General features: G+C 35.2%; 2 protein-coding genes across 2 annotated transcripts; one reads left to right on the top strand and one right to left on the bottom strand.

Moving 5' to 3' along the window:
- The first annotated feature begins 1504 nt into the window (after positions 1 to 1504).
- Positions 1505 to 16949, top strand: LOC114244883 (uncharacterized). The gene is made up of 2 exons (XM_028176824.2): positions 1505 to 1670; positions 16331 to 16949. The coding sequence occupies exons 1-2, from the start codon at positions 1622 to 1624 to the stop codon at positions 16564 to 16566; spliced, it is 285 nt and encodes a 94-aa protein (XP_028032625.2). The 5' UTR covers positions 1505 to 1621; the 3' UTR covers positions 16567 to 16949.
- Positions 16950 to 18870: 1921 nt separating this feature from the next.
- Positions 18871 to 21061, bottom strand: MED30 (Mediator complex subunit 30). The gene is made up of 4 exons (XM_089727213.1): positions 20912 to 21061; positions 20327 to 20461; positions 19563 to 19694; positions 18871 to 19151 (listed from the first exon to the last, which is right to left on the bottom strand). The coding sequence occupies exons 1-4, from the start codon at positions 20993 to 20995 to the stop codon at positions 19056 to 19058; spliced, it is 447 nt and encodes a 148-aa protein (XP_089583339.1). The 5' UTR covers positions 20996 to 21061; the 3' UTR covers positions 18871 to 19055.
- Between the last annotated feature and the right edge of the window lie 475 nt (positions 21062 to 21536).

Below are 21536 nucleotides of genomic sequence, written 5' to 3'. Positions count from 1 at the left end.
GATTAATTAATCCAAAATTATGTAAAAAGGATATAATAAAATAAAAACAAATCAACAAAATTATAACCAAATTCATAAGTACTGCATAAATAACATACGAGATACCATACTAATTTTTTTTTTATTGCTTAGTTGGGTGGACGAGCTCACAGCCCGCCTGGTGTTAAGTGGTTATTGGAGCCCATAGAAATCTACAACGTATGCGCCACCCACGTAGAGATATAAGTTCTAATGTCTCAGTATAGTTACAACGGCTGCCCCACCCTTCAAACCGAAACGCATTACTGCTTCACGGCAGAAATAGGCAGTCTGGTGGTACCTACCCATGCGGAAGCACAAGAGGTCCTACCACCAGTGACTATCTAAAAGTAACATTACCACAGTATCATACAAGTATTGGATCATAATAGTACAAATATTATAAAATAGGTGACCAAAATAACTAATCAACTATGTACAGAAATAATTCAGTGAGTATTAAAAAAATCAGATGCATCGCTCTATATTTCTATTTCTAAATTAGTATCTCAACTAAGCAAAATTGTACTAAAGATACAGGTAACCTACACATTGGTAAGAATTTGTCTAATTATTTCATCGAATCGAGAAAGACCTCAATTTCCCAAAACAATATTGTCATCTCATTTTAAAAATTGCAATTCAGAACTAATTCACTAGTAGATACCTACACTACATCCAATAATTACTCAACTACAAAAAAACCCAGAAAGTCACCTATTTAGAATTATTTTCACCTATTTTTAATATTTAATCTCTTCAATAGCATTACGATATTTAGTGTTGTACATTGTAAAAATGCGTGTAGTTTATATATACGTGGAAATGATATGGAACGCATGTTAAAAACAAATGAAATTATAGGAAAACATCTAAAATTAAATTGTTTGTCAAAACATTATTCTGTATGGAAAAAAATATTAAAGACTCCAGAAGCAAAGAGGTTATCTGATACTTCGTCTTTGATTGTGCTCATGATGAAATTAAGATCTGTGATCATATTTTATTATGATACTATCTTGTAAGGTTTATTTAAAAAAAATCAAGGGGAGATACATCAACAAAAACCTTTTCTAGTTTCTGCCGTTAAAACTGCCTAATGGTGAGGGTAGCTTTGCTAACAGTATTCAAACACTATCTACACAATTAAATATATATTTTTTTTGTATGTACAAATGTACATACTTTTAGTAATACACCATTTCTTGATTTTATATTGATCTTTGTGTTATAATATTGTAACATAAAAGAAACATATGACTAATTTTCTATTTACGAAAGGATGATAAGCTCTAATATCTTTATTAGAATTAAAGACAAGCGGGCCTTGATTATAATTTTTTTTTTCTAATTTGCTTAACTAACCGCGACCGGGCCATCATGACCGATAATTATTGTTGACTTATTATTTTTAATAAATTGGACATTCAATAGTCTGGTGATAAAATTATAAACGCAAGTCAACGCTTTTTAGTTTTTATCTGGAGGAGAGAGCGTCGGCGTTCGCATTCGCAAACCCGCCTTCGTCGTCGTAAGCCGTGTCTGCCGTTCTCCGATACGCATTAAATTTTACATTAAACAAATAACGCTATTCAATTTTAAAATGTACAAATCACTCGTCTTGTTGTGTGTTGTTTGCTGTATCGTTGTTGGTAAGTACGATTTATAGGATATTATTTATATTTCGCTATATTTAAAAAAAAATCTATTAAACTTTAAATCATTGATAAGGTAATTTAAAACTATAATTTAACGGTTAAACAATAAGTTTCGTAAAACTAAAATCTAGTTATTTTCAGACAACAAGATTCTTTCAGACAATTAAGTAAAAAAAAACTTCGACAACAATTTTCAAAATAACAAATCAATAGACAATGTAAAAAAAAAAACATAATTACAATGTTATTCAAACACCCGTCGTGAACACTATTGCCGCGAGATAAATGTAACAAAAAATGACGATTGAATATCTTTAGACAAAACATTCCGACTTTATAATTAACGAGTATTATTGTATTATTAATGTAAGTATGAAGCGCAAGTCACGGAGCTTGGTGTAGGCGAAATCGTGACAAGACGATCCTTTTCCGTGATCGTGAGCCCGGATTCTTTATTTTTTCATGAAACAAAGCTTTAATTAAATTCCATACAAGTTTTTAAAAGCAGTAAAACGCTGTATATGTGATTGAATCGATAAGAAACAACAACAAAAAAAAAACTTGTTCTTCATATTTCTTATATTCGTAAAATTTTAACAAAATATTAGTCTTGTAATATTTACGTCAAAATCGCAGAAAATACTTCGACGATGCTGCCACTATCGCATAATATAAGCGATATTGCGAATCAAGAGGATATTGACCTGAAAACGGTCAGTAAAAGAATAAAACACGATTACTCCTATTCATATACAAGCATATTTTGAGCGGTAGGCAGCGGCTTAGCTCTACCCCTGGCATTGCTGAAGTCCATGGGCGACGGTAACCACTCACCATCAGGTGGACTCGTCTGCCTAGAAAGGCAATAAAAAAAAGCAATATTTATAGTTGTAAAATTACTTTTTTCCCCCTACCTATTCGCTGGTAGCCTAAGGGGCTATTCCAGCTACGCCCGGACCGGTAGGTGAGCTCACGGACTCAACCTGAGAGAATTTGCTGACACTAGCCTTAGCAAGAGCAGTGCTTGTCAGGATCTACCACCGGATCGGAATTACGACCCACTGAGAAGATCCGGCTAGAAACTCAGTGGGCGGTAAAATTACCGAAGTTACTCTGACGTACCAGTTTGCCCAAGAGACACTAATGAACGGTAAAATGGTGGGCACAGCATGACGACTCAGTCAAGAATATCTCATACCGGCACCTGGTAATGAGTGATTTACTTTATTAAATCCGAATCTACTGGTTTTGCATTTAGAAAACAAGTGTCTCAAAGAGATCTAGATCTGTTTATCACACTCTTTACTTCGAATCTACGACTAATTTAAATATACAGACATATCATGATTATTACTAGGTATACAATTTTAAATATTTATGCAAATATTTTCATTAGATTAATTCTATACCGAATATATCTACAAATCAATCTACGTTATATACTTTTAGCTAAGTTATTTGTATAAAATTAAAACCAAGTTATACGGACCCATTGATAGTTTTTGCTGTATGAAATTCAATTTAATTCGTAAATAATGAACTTCATTAGTCACTCGATCGGAGAAGACCGAAGCATTTAAAATATTTTGAAATGGGCAGCATTAGATAAAAAAAAATATGATGAAGTCATCGCGGAGTATATTTCTGAGAAAGAGATTGGATAAAGTAATAATGATATGATTTCAAGAAATGATCGCGTTGGCTTTATTTTAGAATATTTTAGAATAATATGAGATAAATCGAATTTGTTATACATATAACGGCAATTATTTCTTCTTCTTCTTCTTCCTAACGTTTTCCCAGGGTCCATTTTCCTCTTTAAACTCCTCCACTTTGCCCGGCACCTTTCTAATAATAAGTATATCCTTCTCATAATGGCAATTATGTATATTAAATAAATTTACCGAATAAGCTATTGCATTGGATATAATAGGTTATATTTTTAATTTGATGAGATTGGTTAGAAATTAAACGATAGGTTTAGAGCAGTTATATAGTAACAAAAATGCTTTACCGCTAAATTTAAAAAAAATAATAAGCCTATCGGAGAACCGACAATTACTTAAACAAACAAAAAGTCAATTCGAATTCTTTTCAAACGTTTTCGTTATTTTACCTCTGTAATTGCGAGGCTGTAGTCCGAAAACCTTCCATGGAATCTTATAATAACGTTAATGGCATGAAAAGGAATTTTATAATAATGCAAAAAAAAAACAACCAGATTGAGCGGACTTGTTTGAATGGTTCCATAACGCTGCACAGGACGATGACTCCCGTGTCCCTGCACTGCGTGTCCGTAAGCCGTAAAATATCGATTAGAACGTAATTCGATTTTCAGTTACACGATATTCAATTAATTTCGGTAGGCAGCGGCTTGGCTCTGCCCCAGGCATTGCTGAAGTCCATGGGCGACGGTAACCACTCACCATCAGATTGGTCGTATGCTCGTCTGCCTACAAGGGCAATAAAAAAACACGATTAATATTGAGTGTAGTACATCAAAAAAGTATATTAATAAAATTATAACGTTTTACCGAATTACATTTTCGTCAGGACAAGCTTTAAAGGATTAAAGTAAAAGAGAGGGTAAGGTTTAGAAATGTTTATTGGATGAATGAAACAACGTAGCGGTCGTTGCGCCAACGCCACGAGGCGATCGTGCGTTCCGGTCCGAAGACCAGGATGGTCATTCGAGATCGGGTCCCGAGGTAAGCTCCGACGACAGTGGACAGTCATGTCGTCTGCATCAACAAAAAAAGAATTCGCGAACTCAGAACCAGATTGATAGATTTATGTACCATGCAGGCTCACTCACATGGAAATTGTTCAAACAATTCTATGATAGATATTTCCTTGAGTTTTCGCGAGCCGTAAACATAATTAGGGGATTTAAAATAATATAATATAGTGACAATAAAAAAACTCGAGATCAAACCGTAATAGTAATTTTAATTATGAAAATTGTGTGATCTTAAAAAAAAACATGTAATACCAACATAAATGCTTTAATCAACTTAAAATAATAATAAAACGCAGATTATTCTTCCGCGAAATTGGGGCAATACGTTTTTATCAATAAAAATAGGAAATAAATTTTTATACGATTTTAAGTTTAGTATGAAACTTTTTCGAATTCATTTTATGTCTAAAACTAAATATCGTATATTTTTAATTTACTTGGTGTTTGCAAAGTTGTATTGTAGTGAACGCTTTATGTTCCTCTAATAAAATTACTTAGTAAATATTAGTACTTATGCTCTGAATTATTCATTTAACACTCATTTAACAACATTTGTAGCAGCCATTTCGACTAAACAGTGACTGGCCGGTCGTAAGCAAAAACGAACTCACTGATTTGGTTCTAGTTCAACCTCCCACATAAGTTTGCTTCATGAAGGGCATTGTGGAAGTTGATGTTCATAGAAGATCGTATTTGGCGACTGCGTCCGAGCGGGACTGCGGCCTCTGGGACGTTTGCCATCTACCTTGTCTGTCGCCATCAGCTGTTCTAGATTGTGACCCTCTTTACGAACAATATTTCCGAAGAATTCCAGCACCCAGAAACCACTCACACATATAGTGGAAACCACCAGGAACTCTAGACCATATGGAATCACGGTTTATGATCTGAAGCCTGGGATGTGCTACAATTGTGAATTCGACCAATAACTCAAAGTGAGCAGCAGCAATCAAGTCGAGTCGGTAATGGGTTGCGAGAGCTAAAATCGGATGTATCGGAAAATCGTCGGCAAATCTAGAGCTATACAAAATCTTCGTTGCCGTCCTGATATATGTACTCACTACTCACTCACACCTATTTTGTACCACCTATTTTGTTCTCGGTGAAATAAATGGTTCAGTACAATGTGTTATAAACCAGTTCGGACTAATCGGATTCGATCACCTCTATAAATAAATACAAGATTACACGTAGCGTGGTGCAGCGTTCAATTTGAAAAATGGATGGACGAATTCTGAGCTCGCAGTCCTAGGTACGACCCGCCTGCCGAAATCTGTCTGGAAGCAGTAACTTGCGGTTTGAAGAGTAAATTATCAATTGATATATATATGGTCGAAACTTCGACTTTATGTCCCTAACTGAGAGACTACAATGTCGTTGTCATATCTATTGGTTCTGGTAACCGCTTAAATAGGATCATTAGTCTCTACATTCCATATATACTAATAAAGTATGGCTTTGGTATCCACTTAAAGATCCCCATCTACATTAATAAATTAAGAGTCTTAATTACAAATGAACAAATTTTACTTACCGACATCAAAGGCAAAAAGTCAAAGAGATCAAGCTGTTTACTTTTTATTATATCTCAATATTTCCTTCATTTTATATAACATTTATTCGTTGTTTTGTTATTGAAACTTTGAAAGAAATAAACGGTTTATCTTTGAACAAACAATTGTAATCAGGCCGTCAATAGGTTTTAAATTTTAAAAAATCGGTTGATAAATAGCAAAGGAAAATTATGATAGATTCTAAGTACTGATACTAGAGCTGAGAGGACTCACGGCTCTGCTAGAAGAGACTCCTCAAAGAAAGAAGCAAGGTCTTTGTTCTTATTTCATCTATCGTGATATTTTACCGTGAACGTAAATAAATAGATTTGAATTTAATTGGTAGAGTTGTCTTCTTTTGTGATATCGTCCTTTAGATGACATGAAATAATTCAAGAAATCTTAACCCAGAAATCCTCGCAAAATACAATTAAACAGTTCAAATTTTTTTTTTTTTTTTTTTTTTTTTTTTTTTTTTTTTTTTTTTTTTTATTGCTTAGATGGATGGACGAGCTCACAGCCCACCTGGTGTTAAGTGGTTACTGGAGCCCATAGACATCTACAACGTAAATGCGCCACCCACCTCGAGATATAAGTTCTAAGGTCTCAGTATAGTTACAACGGCTACCCCACCCTTCGAACCGAAACGCATTACTGCTTCACGGCGGAAATAGGCGGGGTGGTGGTACCTACCTGTGCGGACTCACAAGAGGTCCTACCACCAGTGATTACGCAAATTATAATTTTGCGGGTTTGGTTTTTATTACACGATGTTATTCCTTCACCGTGGAAGTCAATCGTGAACATTTGTTGAGTACGTATTTCATTAGAAATAATTGGTACCCGCCTGCGGGATTCGAACATCGGTGCATCGCTACATACGAATGCACCGGTGTCTTATCCTTTAGGCCACGACGACTTCAGACGACGGCTTATTAGCTTTACATATATCTATCCACATAATGGGACATTTTAACGTAATTTTCACAAACTTCAAGACGTGCGATTGACTGGAAATTCGCAAACGCATCAACAACCGATGATAATACAACAATTTCATGACATTGGCCCAATGTCCCGAATAGGGTCACCAAGATTAAAGAAATAATACTTTTTTTTTAGTTCCAGCTTGTTATTATATTATGTGCATATTTTTTAATTTATAAACAACATTAACTGTCTAATGAATAAGAGCTGTAGGAAATTTTAATGTTCGTAAAAAACGGAGTCTTAGCCAACCCTATACGACGCACACTAGCGGAGTTCACTCGTATTATTACGTCGTAAACTAGCAAATTGTCATCAGTGTGTCCTCGAAAAACATTGACTCTAATGAATTGTGGACATCTACGCTTAATTCTTCTTCTTAGTCGAATACATAACAACAACCACAAGGGGATTCGGCCCGCGGTCAAAAAGCGGCTAATAGACTAATAGAACTACGTACTGTATCGTCGTATCAATTCGTATCTGCATCTTCTTTGTTATCGCTTTAATAGCTAAGGCTGTCCGATTTTGGATTAAAATGTTGGTTTAATTACTTTTACAAAAATCGAAGAAAATGCTATTAAAATACACTGTTGTTACAAAAATGGCTCTTGAGCCTATAGATGTACATTATGTTGTGTTGTGTGATTATTTCTTTGATATCCTCCAAATCTTTAGATGGAATTCAACATAAGAGACGTCAATAGATCCGTCTCAGTTAAAGAAATTGCAAAGGATAATTATTATTTAAAAATGGTGCCCGCAAAAAATAATAATGAAGAAAATGAAAGTGTGGGATAAAAGGCAGGCAGCGGCTTGGCTCTGCCCCTGGCATTGCTGAAGTCCATGGACGACGGTAAGCACTCACCATCAGGTGGGCCGTATGCTCGTTTGACTACAAGGACAATAAAAAAAATAAATTATTAAATGAAACAAAAAAAATTGACTGCGTTCAAAATACTAATGAAAATTTATATTATATTATTTATATTTATATATTTTAATGCATTAGTATTTTGTGTTTTATTTCACAGATTCTATTTTATTATTTGAACTTTTTTTTTGATGACAATTTCGATCCAATAACTTTATAAAGTAAATAAAAAATCTAAACCGAAAACAAATGTGTGAGTGAAAATCAATTTACCTCATTGATTTTTGAGTAAATACACACCGAAACTAATGGAAATCACACAACAATGAATATTCAATTATGTTAAAAATGTTGCTTGTATTTTGTCTTAGTAAAAACTCGTAGATAGGAATGTTAATATTCTCAGCGAGAGGTGAATTTGGTGTCACCCGAATGATATCATTTGTTTATCCTTAATAACAAAGTTCAGACATACAGATATAAGTAAACATAATTATTCGAAATCTCATTAACCTAGTTTTGTACTCAATTGATCGTTAGCCGATACTATTGTCAAAACAGAAATGGCGAGCTAAATATACAATTAAATGGTGTCATGTTTATTTTCTTGCCACTGCAGGCGGATGAGCTTATGGCCTCATTGTAACTGATTACTATTGCTTGAGGACAGCAGCAATGCAAGAGGCACAGTCAATACGCTATCTACTTCGTACTGTTTTCAATAACACTTTTGAATATTGGTAAATAGACATGCTTTAACTAAAACCGACTTCAAATAGAAAAAAAAAAGATATTCATCTATTTGTCGCGCGCGTATTTAATGCAAATTTAAGACTTATATTATCAGAAATGGACTAAATTGAAATAGAACCACACGGCGACGAGAGGCGCCGGGAAGCGTCAGCTTTCTAATAAAAAAGGAATCATCAAAATCGATTCACCCAGTCAAAAGTTATGAGGTAACAAACATTTAAAAAAAACGTAGTCAAATTGAGAACCTCCTCCTTTTTTGAATAGGACACCGGTGTGGAGAGTTCATTCGGATCCGAATGGCAATTACAACTTAAAACTCACTATCAATGAACACAGCATGTCCAAGCGGCAGGGATGAACTGTGCTCCCATTGCGAACAGTTCGATTATAACAAGATGTTCAGATCATCTCGAATAATTCCTCAAAGCACTTTATTGCTTTGAGGAATTACTATTGAGCTTAAGTACAATTAAAGCAAAATATTTTTACGTTTCGCTACTTTTACTGTTATTTTTTAAATGCATTCGTTTAGCCTTTTCATCAAAATTCATTAAATCGTTTATTAAAGAGACTAAATCAACATATTAAATTTTCAATACTGCCAACCACCTTGAGATATGAAGAAGGAGTCTCAAATGCTTACTTTACCGACTGTTCCGTCCTTCGAACGTGAAAGCATGACTGCTTTATGCCAGAGATAAGCACAATAGTGACTGGCTCAGAATAGGCCCTACCACGAAAATTTTTGAAAACTCCGTCATTGTCAAAGTTTAATTACACGTTCTCTGCAGCTTTATCTCTGGGGATTCACAAATTTATCCAATTAATTGGCCTAGCCTTTGACCCGTTTCCTACATTAAAAATTATTAAGATATAAATCGTGACAGTTCACTCGGTAGTCCGTGTTTACTATATGCGTGTTTTTACTGGTTTTTTACTAGATAAGACGCCACAATAAAATATGACATTTTAGTTTTGAATATGCTAAAGGTAGCTAACTAACCGAAAAAGTTTATCAGTATTTTTATGTTGTGATGATTTATATATTTTAAATAGTTTAACATAACACACTAGTCTTTGTGGCTAAACGTCTTCTGAGATACATTGATATTATTTACTAGCAACACGCCCTTTGAAAGGCCTCGGAATCAGGATGTTGTGTTGAAAGCACGTAACGGTATCTCTACATTGTTTTTTAATTGTTTTGTAATACTGTAAAATTGACTTCATTATTTAAATCATGATCCGTTCAAAAGTGACGAATTTCCTATACAAACTTTCAACTTAGGGTTGTTACTTTTGAAAAACGCCGCAATAAGTGTACGTTTATTTCTAATCAGAATCATGTTTATAAGATTTCGTGCTTGTGACTTTAAAATAATGTATGTAGTTAATGAACTTTAAAAAATACACTTAAATAATAAAACGATCTACCCAATAATCTCATCCCTTTCTTTCCTTTTGATACTGGTCAGGATATTAGAGCGAAGCTTTAAAATATTTTCTTATCCTCGGTCCTAGGTGCGTATGTCAGACATCTTGAATTCGGCGAATATGAATGATTGCATTATAAAGTGTTTTAATGACAGACTTTCATACAAACCTTCATTACTCGTTGATGATTAGCCCACTGAGTTTCTCGCCGGATCTTCTCAGTGGGTCGCGTTTCCGATCCGGTAGTAGATTCTGTGAAACACTGCTCTTGCTAGGGCCAGTGTTAGCAACATTCCCGGTTTGAGCCCCATGAGCTCACCTACATGTTAGGATGAAGCTGAAATAACCTCTCAAGGCTATCAGCATAGGTAGGAGAGAAAAAAATTGACGATTATCCTTACGAGTGGATTTTACAAAAATCCTTCCTTAGACACTTAACTTGTTACGCATCAGCAGCTAAAATATCATGTTTGAAGTCCCAGCAGTATAGCCTTAAATTGGGCTGATGAATAAGTCAGAACAAGTATTTATATTTATGTATAGAGCAGATCTTTGCACTGTATTTATTCTTTTAAGTCATTATTTGGGTGAATAAATTTGAAACACGTTATAATTTATATAATATTTTAAGTCGTCGTGGCCTAAAGGATAAGACGTCCGGTGCATTCGTATGTAGCGATGCACCGGTATTCGAATCCCGCAGGCGGGTACCAAATTTTCTAATGAAATACGTACTCAACAAATGTTCACGATTGACTTCCACGGTGAAGGAATAACATCGTGTAATAAAAACCAAACCCGCAAAATTGTAATTTGCGTAATCACTGGTGGTAGGATCTCTTGTGAGTCCGCACGGGTAGGTACCACCACCCCGCCTATTTCCGCCGTGAAGCAATAATGCGTTTCGGTTCGAAGGGTGGGCTAGCCGTTGTAACTATACTGAGACCTTAGTTAGAACTTATATCTCGAGGTGGGTGGCGCATTTACGTTGTAGATGTCTATGGGCTCCAGTAACCACTTAACACCAGGTGCGCTGTGAGCTCGTCCATACATCAAATCAATAAAATAAAAATAAAAAAAACACTTGCATATATGTATGCATACATATATTAGTTTTCATACTTTTAAATAAATTTATATTTAATACCTCTCCGATTTCTGAACAAATCCTAAATATTCGCTTCACTAGATTTCGTCTAAAGGAAATCGAAGACAACATGAGAAATTCAACTTTAAGTTAATTGCAATATAAATAAGACACAGACATTTAACGGCCATAAATGAAAATTATCAAAAGGGAAACGCTGGTCAAAATATTGCTTTGTAAAATAAAAGACAAACGATACTAATATCAATGGTCTAACGATGTCAATGCGAGAAATCTCTGATGTTATGATCTAGACACATTTCATATTATTATAATAACAACGAATATTGCGTGTTGACCTATTAAGAATTACTTTAATTGCAATGCTCTTATCTGTATTACGCAGAAGCGTTCGAATATCATTACAATAATAGTGTATTTTAGCAAAGTTTATGACACGGACAAGATAAAGTGTTTAATTTAGTCTACTGTTTGCTAACCTACAAGAAAGCAGGTCGATTAGGTTTTCAGTATTAAAGTCAAATAATACAATATTAAATGTGACCATGTCTACTCGTCTACTAGCTAACTGTATTTGATTATTCATTTAGATTGATAACGGCATCGGTGAAAGTTTCGTCGAAAAAGCGACCTTAGGATAATTGGCTATCTAGATGTTAATTTTTTTTTTCATTACGCATTAGTGTTGTAACTGGGTGCTAAGTGCGAGTTTTTTAACGCTCTCGATGGCGTAAAAGTTAACTAAAATTTGTATGCAGTTGGAACAGCGCCCCTAGCGGCAAACGTAGGATAAAGTTCCAACGCCATACAATATGAGTTAACTTTAACGTTATCGAGAACGTTAAAAAACTCACACTAGGCACACTGGTTCTCCGTCGAAATATCCGATCACGAAGACGTTCGCTTCATTTTCGCGCACTTACGATTTATTCGGGAATATCATATTTTTGTAAAATGCTTTTTTATTGATTCAAAATAGAATTTGCGCTTTTTTTGTAATTGATGGGTGAATACTCTCACACTCCACAATTAAGTAGTTACCGGAGCGTATAGAAAACCTTAATAATGGCACCTACTTCAAACTGTCAAGTCTCAATCCCAGTTATTATATAGTATTACCGTTGTCCCAACGTATTAGTTGGGGCAGAAATAGGCAGTACATACCGAAGGTCACTAGCGAAACCATAAATAATAATTTCGAAACTCTCACATTGAAATTTAAACTTTAATACGATCAACAGAAAGCCACTAAATAATTGAGTTTAAAATGTACTTAAGGAATGATGTACAAGATGACGGTACAGTTAGAATATTGACGAACGAAAACGCAATCTTGTCTTGAAACTGACCGTTATATGAAAGCCGACAATCCGGCATACATTCACATCCATCGACTAAGCGTATACAGGTTGTTTAAAATAAGAAAATGGTATTTAGTAGTTTTAAATGATTTTTAAACTCTAAACTAATACAATTGAGACTTCATTCTCAAGTGGGGGCTGTGGGGAGCCTTTATGGGCTCCGGCGGCCACTTAATGTCACGTGAGCCCTACCTACCTAAACAAATCAAATAAGATTTTTTTTTAAATGTAGTTCGTTTATTACATTTTGTTGTGCATTATTTTACACAGAAATTAATTAACTATTAAATTTTGATTAAATATTCGAAAAGTATTATTTAATTAATAATGTAAAAATCCTCTTTAATCTTTAAAACAGGATTCAGGTTTCAGATTCTATGTTCAACTGTATGAATTTTTAAGTATTTTTACAGATTTCTTCGTCATTTGAGGATTGATTTATGGAAAGATAGTCTCATTGCTAAATGTAATTGATTCTTAATGTATTTTTTAAAAATTAAAATTATAAAGCATTAAATGTAACATAAAAATATAAAAGTAATTATGTTTGTTCCGGATTCCGTGGATAATTCCATGTTTCTATAAAAACAAACATACAATTATTTCTAATAAAAATAACAAAATAAAAGTAAATATTTACATTGATCCGCCTGTATAGCGTGATCACTGGGCATAACTAAATTTTAATTATGTGAGTAACTAGGTATTCGGAGGTTGTATTCATAAATTCATAGCTTTGTGAATTAAATAATTGTGTTATTTTTATTGCGCTTTATTGTTAAACAGTTAAGTGTCAACCTTCAATACATTTTTTTATTTTATTTGACACCAATAATGAATGCACTTACAAATTACCACATTCACTGTAATTTGTGTGCTAAATGCGTAGCTTGTTCATAGCTTTTTTTTATTGACACGTTTTGACAGGTTCTATAGGTCATTGCTCGCGGCTTTTGTTATTTATCTTGTTTTATTACTTAGGTGGGTGAAAAAGCTCACGAATCGCCTTGCGTTAAGTGGTCACCGGAGCCTTTAGACAAATCACGTATACAGTCGCCTGTTTTGAGACATGAACTCTTCTAGCTCTTAGTTGAATTGAAAAACGTAGGTACCTACTTTGCGGTAGAAATAGGCAGGATGGCGGAACCTGCCTGTATGTACCTACAATACGCCGTATAAGTTGATATTTTTTGACGTATAAGTATGCTTGTGTATATAAATCGTCTTATTGAGATTCAACGTTAATAAATAATATACAAAAAAAACAACCCAAAATACCGAATTCTGAACATCCGTGACGAATAATTTAATTTCACAAGAATCCACCAAACTGTCGATAACTAGAATGTAACTTTACGCCTAAGATTCAGTGTGCCTATATACCCGTAGCAGACGCCAGTTTAGTTGAACGACCTCAGTAATAAGGAAAACGACCCGACCGTGCCGGAGTCCTATCCATTATCTAGGCATTAACAAATTTACGACGCGCGCGAATCCTCAAGAGATGTGCATTTTATTGATGCATGCATTGAGACATTGATCATTCGAAAATAGGTTACTTCTGTACAATTAAATTAAATTTATCTATCATGTTATTTTAACTGCATTAATTAACCGAATTGCATTTGCCAATTAACATTTAACGTTTGAATATAAACATATATGTTTGTGTTTAGAGACAAGGACTTAATTTTAGCAAATAGAACAAAGAGCTCATAAATCAAATAAATGTAGTATTTATTGTTAACTAGCTGACTTCGTAGTGCCTCAATCGATATATAAAAGATCTAAACTTTTGTCTAGAATAACCTTAAAACAACAAAAGGAATCCGTCCGATGGGGGACACATCAAAGGGAAAACAAAATTGTTATTTTTATTTAATTTGGAGCATTTTCATATTTATTTAACTTTTAAACCTTCTCTGGACTTCCACAAATAATTCAAGACCAAAATTAGCCAAATCGGTCCAGGCATTCTCGAGTTTTAGCGAGACTAACGAACAGCAATTCATTTTTATATCTAAAGATAGATAGATAGATGTTGTTCAAATCGTAACTGTAGAAATGTTCACAAGTGGAAAGTCAGACCTTTGGTGAGGTCCCGGATTTCGGATCATCGGATATCATCTTGGATTGGGCTTCTATGTTAAGAGCACGCGGGTTTTTATTCGTAAAAATGCTCAGAAGACGTTTTTTCCAACTGGTAGAGAATTTTTACCATCGCCAATGGGCGCCAGCAATGCAAGGGGACACAACCGAGTCGCTGCCTACCGAAAGCAAAGTTTATTTAATTAAATCATTTTTTAAGTTACCAAGCACAATTGGGACACGGATGCTATCGCTCCTTCAAAATGGTGGCGTTACAGTATGCAAGTCGAACAAAAAGCCCCTCGTAGTTTTTTTTATTGCCCTTGTAAGCAGACGAGCATATGGCCCACCTAATGATGACTGGTTACCGTCGCCCATGATCATCAGTAATGCCAAAGTTCCCAATTTGGTTATCCAAGCGACCGATCAACGTTGGAACGGCACCTGAATAGGACAAGGGAGACGAGATGACGGCACGATATTTTGTGACTGACTGAGCTACCCTATAACACCCAAAGCTTTCTGTGCGTTCATACTTCATTCTCATAAGACTTATTTTTTGTCATATTTTAATCCTTCCTCGACCATATGGTTTAATAGCTTCTTCTTCAAATCTATAAATACATTGTTACGGAAAACTAATTTAGTTTTTTATTTCGAAAACTTTCACAGTCGTTTTGTTTTTTATCGATTGTCGTCTATCTCGCGTTTATGCTAAATATGTTCAATTGCGTGTAGACAAGGAGAAATTAAAATTTCATTGCTATTTCTGTTTTCGATTTTAACATGAAAACAATGCGAGCATGTAAATTCATTGTGAAATCGCAGTTATCCGGTTTCTTGCACGTCACTTGCATTTTCGCTTGAACCAAGCTTGATCAAAGATATTGTTTAGGAAAATAAAATAAATTGCTACATCGATTACAAATATTATATTAGCCATACTTCCAACAGCGAATTCAGGTTAATGAAATGGTAGTTCCATTTTTGCGGCGTATTGTTCAACCGCCAGATCATTAGGCCACCTTTTTTTGTATGTTGCTGTGTGAGATATTTTGGAAAGAGCTGTATTCAATAAACAATCCCAGTATAACGTTTTCAGCTAAGCCTCAAATTGTTGCGACATCATTCGACTTTCATTCGCGAAGCAGCTAGTCTAGAGTTGTTAGGTCTCGCTTGGAGGTGATCGGGTAGCTGTTAACAAATCCCCTCCTGACTGAGCCCTTGCTCGCTCACCTGCTCTGGTAAAACTGGAAAGACCTCCGGGCCACCAGGAATCTCTCAAACATAAAAAAAATGTGGGCGCGACATATGCTGGAAAGGACAAGGGGACGAATTGGCATCCGTAACTAAAGATTACTTGCCACGAATCGAGATCGGAGAGCACAGCGCGTTACCCCACTCATTTTTCTTTGTCATAATATCAACAATACACGAGACGTATATATATTTATATACAATATGGTATGTAGTATATATCCGACATAAAGAACAACCTCAAACTCAACTCGATCATGGATGTTTCATAACTGCGTACTCGTCGATTTCAAAACTTCTTACTCTGATTTTAAAATCCACAGCATTGATATCGAATAGATACTTTTCATTTTATTGCTATATTATATAGGTACTAGTTATACTACCCTAACGCTCATCCAATAGAAATAACCCAATGTCGGGAGCACAACCGGGCCACAAAGCATTTGAACAGGATGTATTATTTCATGTGTTTGAAACATATTTTTTTGTGTTACAGAGGCACGCCCGAAATGGCAGTTCCTACCGCAAGCACCGGGTTACGTGCCCGTTTACATCAGGAGCGGAGACACGCCCCTCGAAGAAATCAATCCTGATTTGGCTGAAGCTTTCAACGCTCTGCCCGCCGGAAGAAGCGCTGGTAAAGATGTCGAAGCAGCCCCAGAAATTCCCGAACACTACTCATCAAAACTTAATGTGCCCGAAAACCCAGAAATTGGTGATAGCCGCTCTTAAAAACCGAAATTTCTCGAAGAGGGCTCAGATACGATAAATTTTGAACGTAAATTATACTATTTTTTAAGTTAATTTTAGTGTGTAATAAGTTAGTTTAAGAAATCCCCTTTTTGTTTATTGACTCTATAATTATTGTGGGCATCAATAAACCATTGTAATTTTAATGAAAGTGATTTTTACATATTTCATTTTTTGTAACACAATTTTTTTATATGGTAATATTTTAATCCATTGTCTACTTGCCACTATTAATTAATGTTAATATTTAAATACTAAGAAGTTAATTTAACTTGCCATAATTTATGTTAACTTTTTATTACGATTAAAAAAATACAAAATACATAGTTCGTCTATCTATTACACAAGCGGTTATGACAAAAATATTTTGAATTTCCTTACATATATTTTGTTATAGATTGTATTCTGTCGAATTTTAAGGGAGATCGCCATTATTAACCAATAATATATAAAAAGCAACAATAAGGAGCGGCTTAGATGTTCCCCTTGGCATCTCTGATCTCCATCTCTAACGGTGACCACATACCAGCTACCAGGTGAGCCGTATGCTCCAACGCCTACAATATCAATAAAACGAAGATAAAACGCACAACACACACTGGTGGTAGGACCTCTTGTGAGTCCGCACGGGTAGGTACCACCACCCTGCTTATTTCTGCCGTGAAGCAGTAATATGTTTCGGTTTGAAGGGTGGGGCAGCCGTTGTAACTATACTGAGACTTTAGAACTTATATCTCATGGTGGGTGACGCATTTACGTTGTAGATATATATGGGCCTATGTTATTCCTAAACCAAACACAATGACACAGGATGTCCGTCGAGGACCCGATGAGCAGTCTTGACTTATTTCCGACTTAAGTTTCTACAAATTCATTCTTGATTTTCTACTCATTTTTAGTAATTATAACAAAAGGAAACGAATAATCGCTAATTGATATGATTGGTATTGTGCCATAGATATAAAAAAAACGATGTGCGCTAAATAAAGTACATAATAATATATAATCATAAAGCAATCAATTTACTTAAATTTATTTTCCCTTTTTTGATCTACCTATACTAGTGACCTCGAGGAGTCATACTAGATTCACCAAACTAGTAGGTGAGCTTGCAGGGCTCAAACCTGACGTTGTTTCTAACACGAACCCTAGCAAGAGCCGTGCTTCGCAGAATCTACCACCGGATCGGAAACGCGACCCACTGAAAAGATCTTTATTTCCTGTTAATACTAATCATACCAACACTTACTGGTACCTATGTCTACCATAGAGAGTAGATAACGGTTTTCGACAAGCATTACTCAAAATAAACAAAACAAAACAAAGAAATAGTGTAATAACTTTAGATTAATTGGTAAGAAAAAGTCATGAAGTCAAATGTGCAAAAGCTATAAGATGTTACGTGCATTTTCAATGCAAAAGTTCAAAATGGGTAATTTGACCCGTTTTGGTATGTTTAGTGTTAATACAGTTTTTAACAAGCTTTTATTATAGTTTGTATGCAACACACGCATCAAGAACAGATGACAATACAATAAATTTACATTTCCCTTACCGGTATCAGCAGAATAAAAAAAGATGGAAGTAATTTTTGGAAGTTTTTTTTTTAATCTAAGCGTTTAAAGCAAACGTTTTTATACTACATATTGACGGAAGTAAGCGGAATAATTTTAAGTTCAAAAACTCAACTTTACACGTGAATCTAATTATTTAGCCCAAAATGCAAGTTACGATATTAACGATATTCTCCTGTCGATATATTATATCGATTCACAACGGTTGATATTTTATTGTAATTTTTTTTATTGCCGTGTAGGCAGACGAGCATACGGCCACCTGATGGTGAGTGTTTACCGTCGCCCATGGACTTCAGCAATGCCAGGGGCAGAGCCAAGCCACTGCCTACCGTTAAGTACTCTCCACAAGCCTCGTTTGAAGAAATAGCGCTCGGAAAACACCGTGGAGGGGAGCTCATCCCATCGCCAGATGGTACGTGGCAAAAAAGACCTCTGGAAGCGCACTGTGGATGAACGCAGTGACTCCAGGTAGTATGGATGAAATCTACTCTGGTAGCGGGCGGTGCGTTGGTAAAAACGAGATGGTGGTATTCTTTACGCATTTAAACAACTGTGGCAAGTCGGATACAGTAGATAAATGATGAATTCACATATCAATGAGGAGGTTGAACTAGTACTTTTCTCATTACTGCTCTATATAAATACAATTATTTTAATTTCAGACACTATGGAGAGTATTCGGGTAATGTAATAATTAAAACTACATAAACACTTCTTCCTCGCGTTTCTTTTATTTTTATTTGGGTATACTTTACATTTTTTGTCATCAACCGATTCGTGATAGACTTTAGGCAACGGCATTGTCGATGTCCATGAGCCACGGTGACTACTCACCATCAGAAGGCGCGTACGCTCGTTCGCCTATTAAGGCAATAAAACAACCATGAATACAATTCACGACCGGCGCATTGTCAACATCACGTTTATCTCCCATATAATGGTCCTTAAATTCGTTATAACTTCTTTTAGTTGCTTGTTTTTTAACACCACCTGCAACATGAAAAAAATAATGTTTAATTATAATAACTATTTAATAGCCGACTTAACCTTTGGTGTATGGTAGAGCCATAAGAGCCATAAAGAAAGAGAAAGAAAAAAATATATATATATATATATTAATCATGGCTCAAACTAACAGATCGAACTCACGGACCACCTGATGTTAAGCGGTCACCGGAGCCCATAGACATCAACAACGTAAACGTTGCTACCTACCTTGAAACACGAGTTCTATATCTCAATTTATAGTACAACGGCTACCCCACCCTTCAAACCGGAACGCATTACTGCTTCACGGCAGAAATGGGCACGGTGGTGGTACCTACCCGCGCGGACTCACAAGACGCGCTGCCACTAACAAAATTGCCGACAGTTTAAAAAAAATTAACATAGATTCAGTACTTGTTCAGTCAATTCCGTGTTTTCTTCTAGAGCGAGTCGATAGGACTCCGTGTTCCGTCGCTCGTCCAATGTTTTATTTTCGGCTTCGTCCTTTAACGGTATTAGACTTTCCATGTGCGTGTATTCCATGCCCTGGGAATTACATAAATAAAAAATAAATCTTTATATTAACGAAAACAGCTCCACGGATGTTGCAATTTAGAAAAAAAAAGATGTGTGGTGTCGTGGGACACCGGATAGGAACGAAGTTCCTTATTATAAAAATATTAATTTTAAGTTCTATTCGAGGTATAAAGAAAATAAAACTGGAGGTTTCGCAACAACCCACGGTCATTCGGTAACGTGCGAACTTATTGTGGTACACTTCATTCACAGTTGTTTGCATAAGTCAGTGTATTGTGCAAACGAACGCTCTGAGATCGTGGTTAATGAATGATAAAAAAATATGTTATTTTTTGTACGTTATTACAAAGTTAAGTCGTACACTATATGTGCATTACTAATAAAAATCTTACGTTACGGACGTTTTTTCATATATATAGAACATTCTCGAATGTTCCGAAAAATTTTAGACATAGTTGACTATTAAAGTGTAAGACAAGCGAAATGAAGACAGTTCTATTCGAAGCGAAACCATAAACGGATGACTTCAATATGGCGGAAAAGTTAATTTTTTGCTGTTTTCTTAAGTTATTTTTTTCGTGACTCGTTAACGTAATGAAATCTATTTTACATTTAAATTTAGACATATAAATGTCATTTACCTGACAAGTTTCATTGCATTTTTCATAGATCAATCGAAGCCTCTTGAACAATAGTCTAATAGTGCGGAGTTGTTCTTGCATTTTCGCTTTCTTATCGTTGCTGGCGTTCTCGCCGTGTTGTGTTCCATTCGGTGGCTGCAAAAACATGCAATAGACAATAGAACAGCAATTATGAACAATCGGTAGGCAGCGGCTAGGTTCTGCCCCTGGCATTGCTGAAGTCCATGGGCGACGGTAACCACTCACCATCAGGTGGGCCGTATGCGCGTCTGCCTACAAGGGCAATAAAAAAAAGAAAAAAAATCAGCACACCGGCATTAAGGGATCTTAATAAATTTAAAATCATCAACCGATCAATATTTTTTGACTAGTTTTTAACTCTAGCTTCACTTGTGTTATTGTAGATTAACATATCCCTTGGGATTAATACTTCTTTCTGAATAATGCCCCTAATTAAATTTCACGATGATTGGTAGAAAAGTTAAAGTAAGGTATAACAAACTAACTTACTTTCGCATTTTTTATATTTTGGTATGGTTTAATGTTTTGAATAATTCAATAAAGTGTAAATAATGATTACTATACCTGTATAGCTTTTAAAGTTTGAAATACATCCTGCGTTCGACTTACTATGTCTTGCACGGTCTCTTGTCCAAATCTGAAATGCATTCAACTATTATTTAGTACTTGTATTAAATTAGTGATCTTTGCTCATCATTACAACAAAAGAAAAATATTGACCTGTTCAGTGATTCATTTTTTAAAATAATGAATCTGTCTTAGATTTAGTTTTTTTAGTTTAGTTCAGTTAGTTCTTTGTTGCGATTTGTTCATTTTATATTGAAAACAATACAGTAAAAACTGAAACCTTAGAACTCATGTATCAAGGTAGGTGGCGGCGTATACATTGTAGATGTCTATTATGGGCTCCGGTGACCACTTAACATCAGACGGGCCGTGAGCTCGTCCACCCACCTAAGCAATAAAAAAGAAATAAATAAAATTGAATATCAGTATATATTATTTTTCAAAAAAAAATGGCCATTTCGCATTGAGTTCAATTTATAAATAATAAATATTAAGAAAAAACATACACAGATACGTGCCAATAACCCTGAAGAGGTTAAATAAAGAAGGTTTCATTATAATAAATTTCGTTGTTTTCAATTCTTACTGGTGGTAGGACCTCTTGTGAGTCGGCGCGGGTAGG

This window comes from Bombyx mandarina, chromosome 05, assembly GCF_030267445.1.
Source record: "Bombyx mandarina strain Sakado chromosome 05, ASM3026744v2".
Taxonomy (NCBI): domain Eukaryota; kingdom Metazoa; phylum Arthropoda; class Insecta; order Lepidoptera; family Bombycidae; genus Bombyx; species Bombyx mandarina.
Note: the sequence above shows the minus strand (reverse complement) of the source record. Positions and strands in the feature narration are given on the sequence as shown.

Excerpts from the sequence above, each read along its gene's own strand:
- LOC114244883 (XM_028176824.2), top strand. The coding sequence starts at position 1,622 with ATGTACAAATCACTCGTCTTGTTGTGTGTTGTTTGCTGTATCGTTGTT. Across the intron at positions 1,671-16,330 it reads TGTTTGCTGTATCGTTGTTG|AGGCACGCCCGAAATGGCAG; the intron begins GTAAGTACGATT and ends TTTGTGTTACAG.
- MED30 (XM_089727213.1), bottom strand. The coding sequence starts at position 20,995 with ATGCATTTCAGATTTGGACAAGAGACCGTGCAAGACATAGTAAGTCGA. Across the intron at positions 19,695-20,326 it reads AATGCAATGAAACTTGTCAG|GGCATGGAATACACGCACAT; the intron begins GTAAATGACATT and ends TGTAATTCCCAG. Across the intron at positions 19,152-19,562 it reads ACACGGAATTGACTGAACAA|GTGGTGTTAAAAAACAAGCA; the intron begins GTACTGAATCTA and ends TTCATGTTGCAG.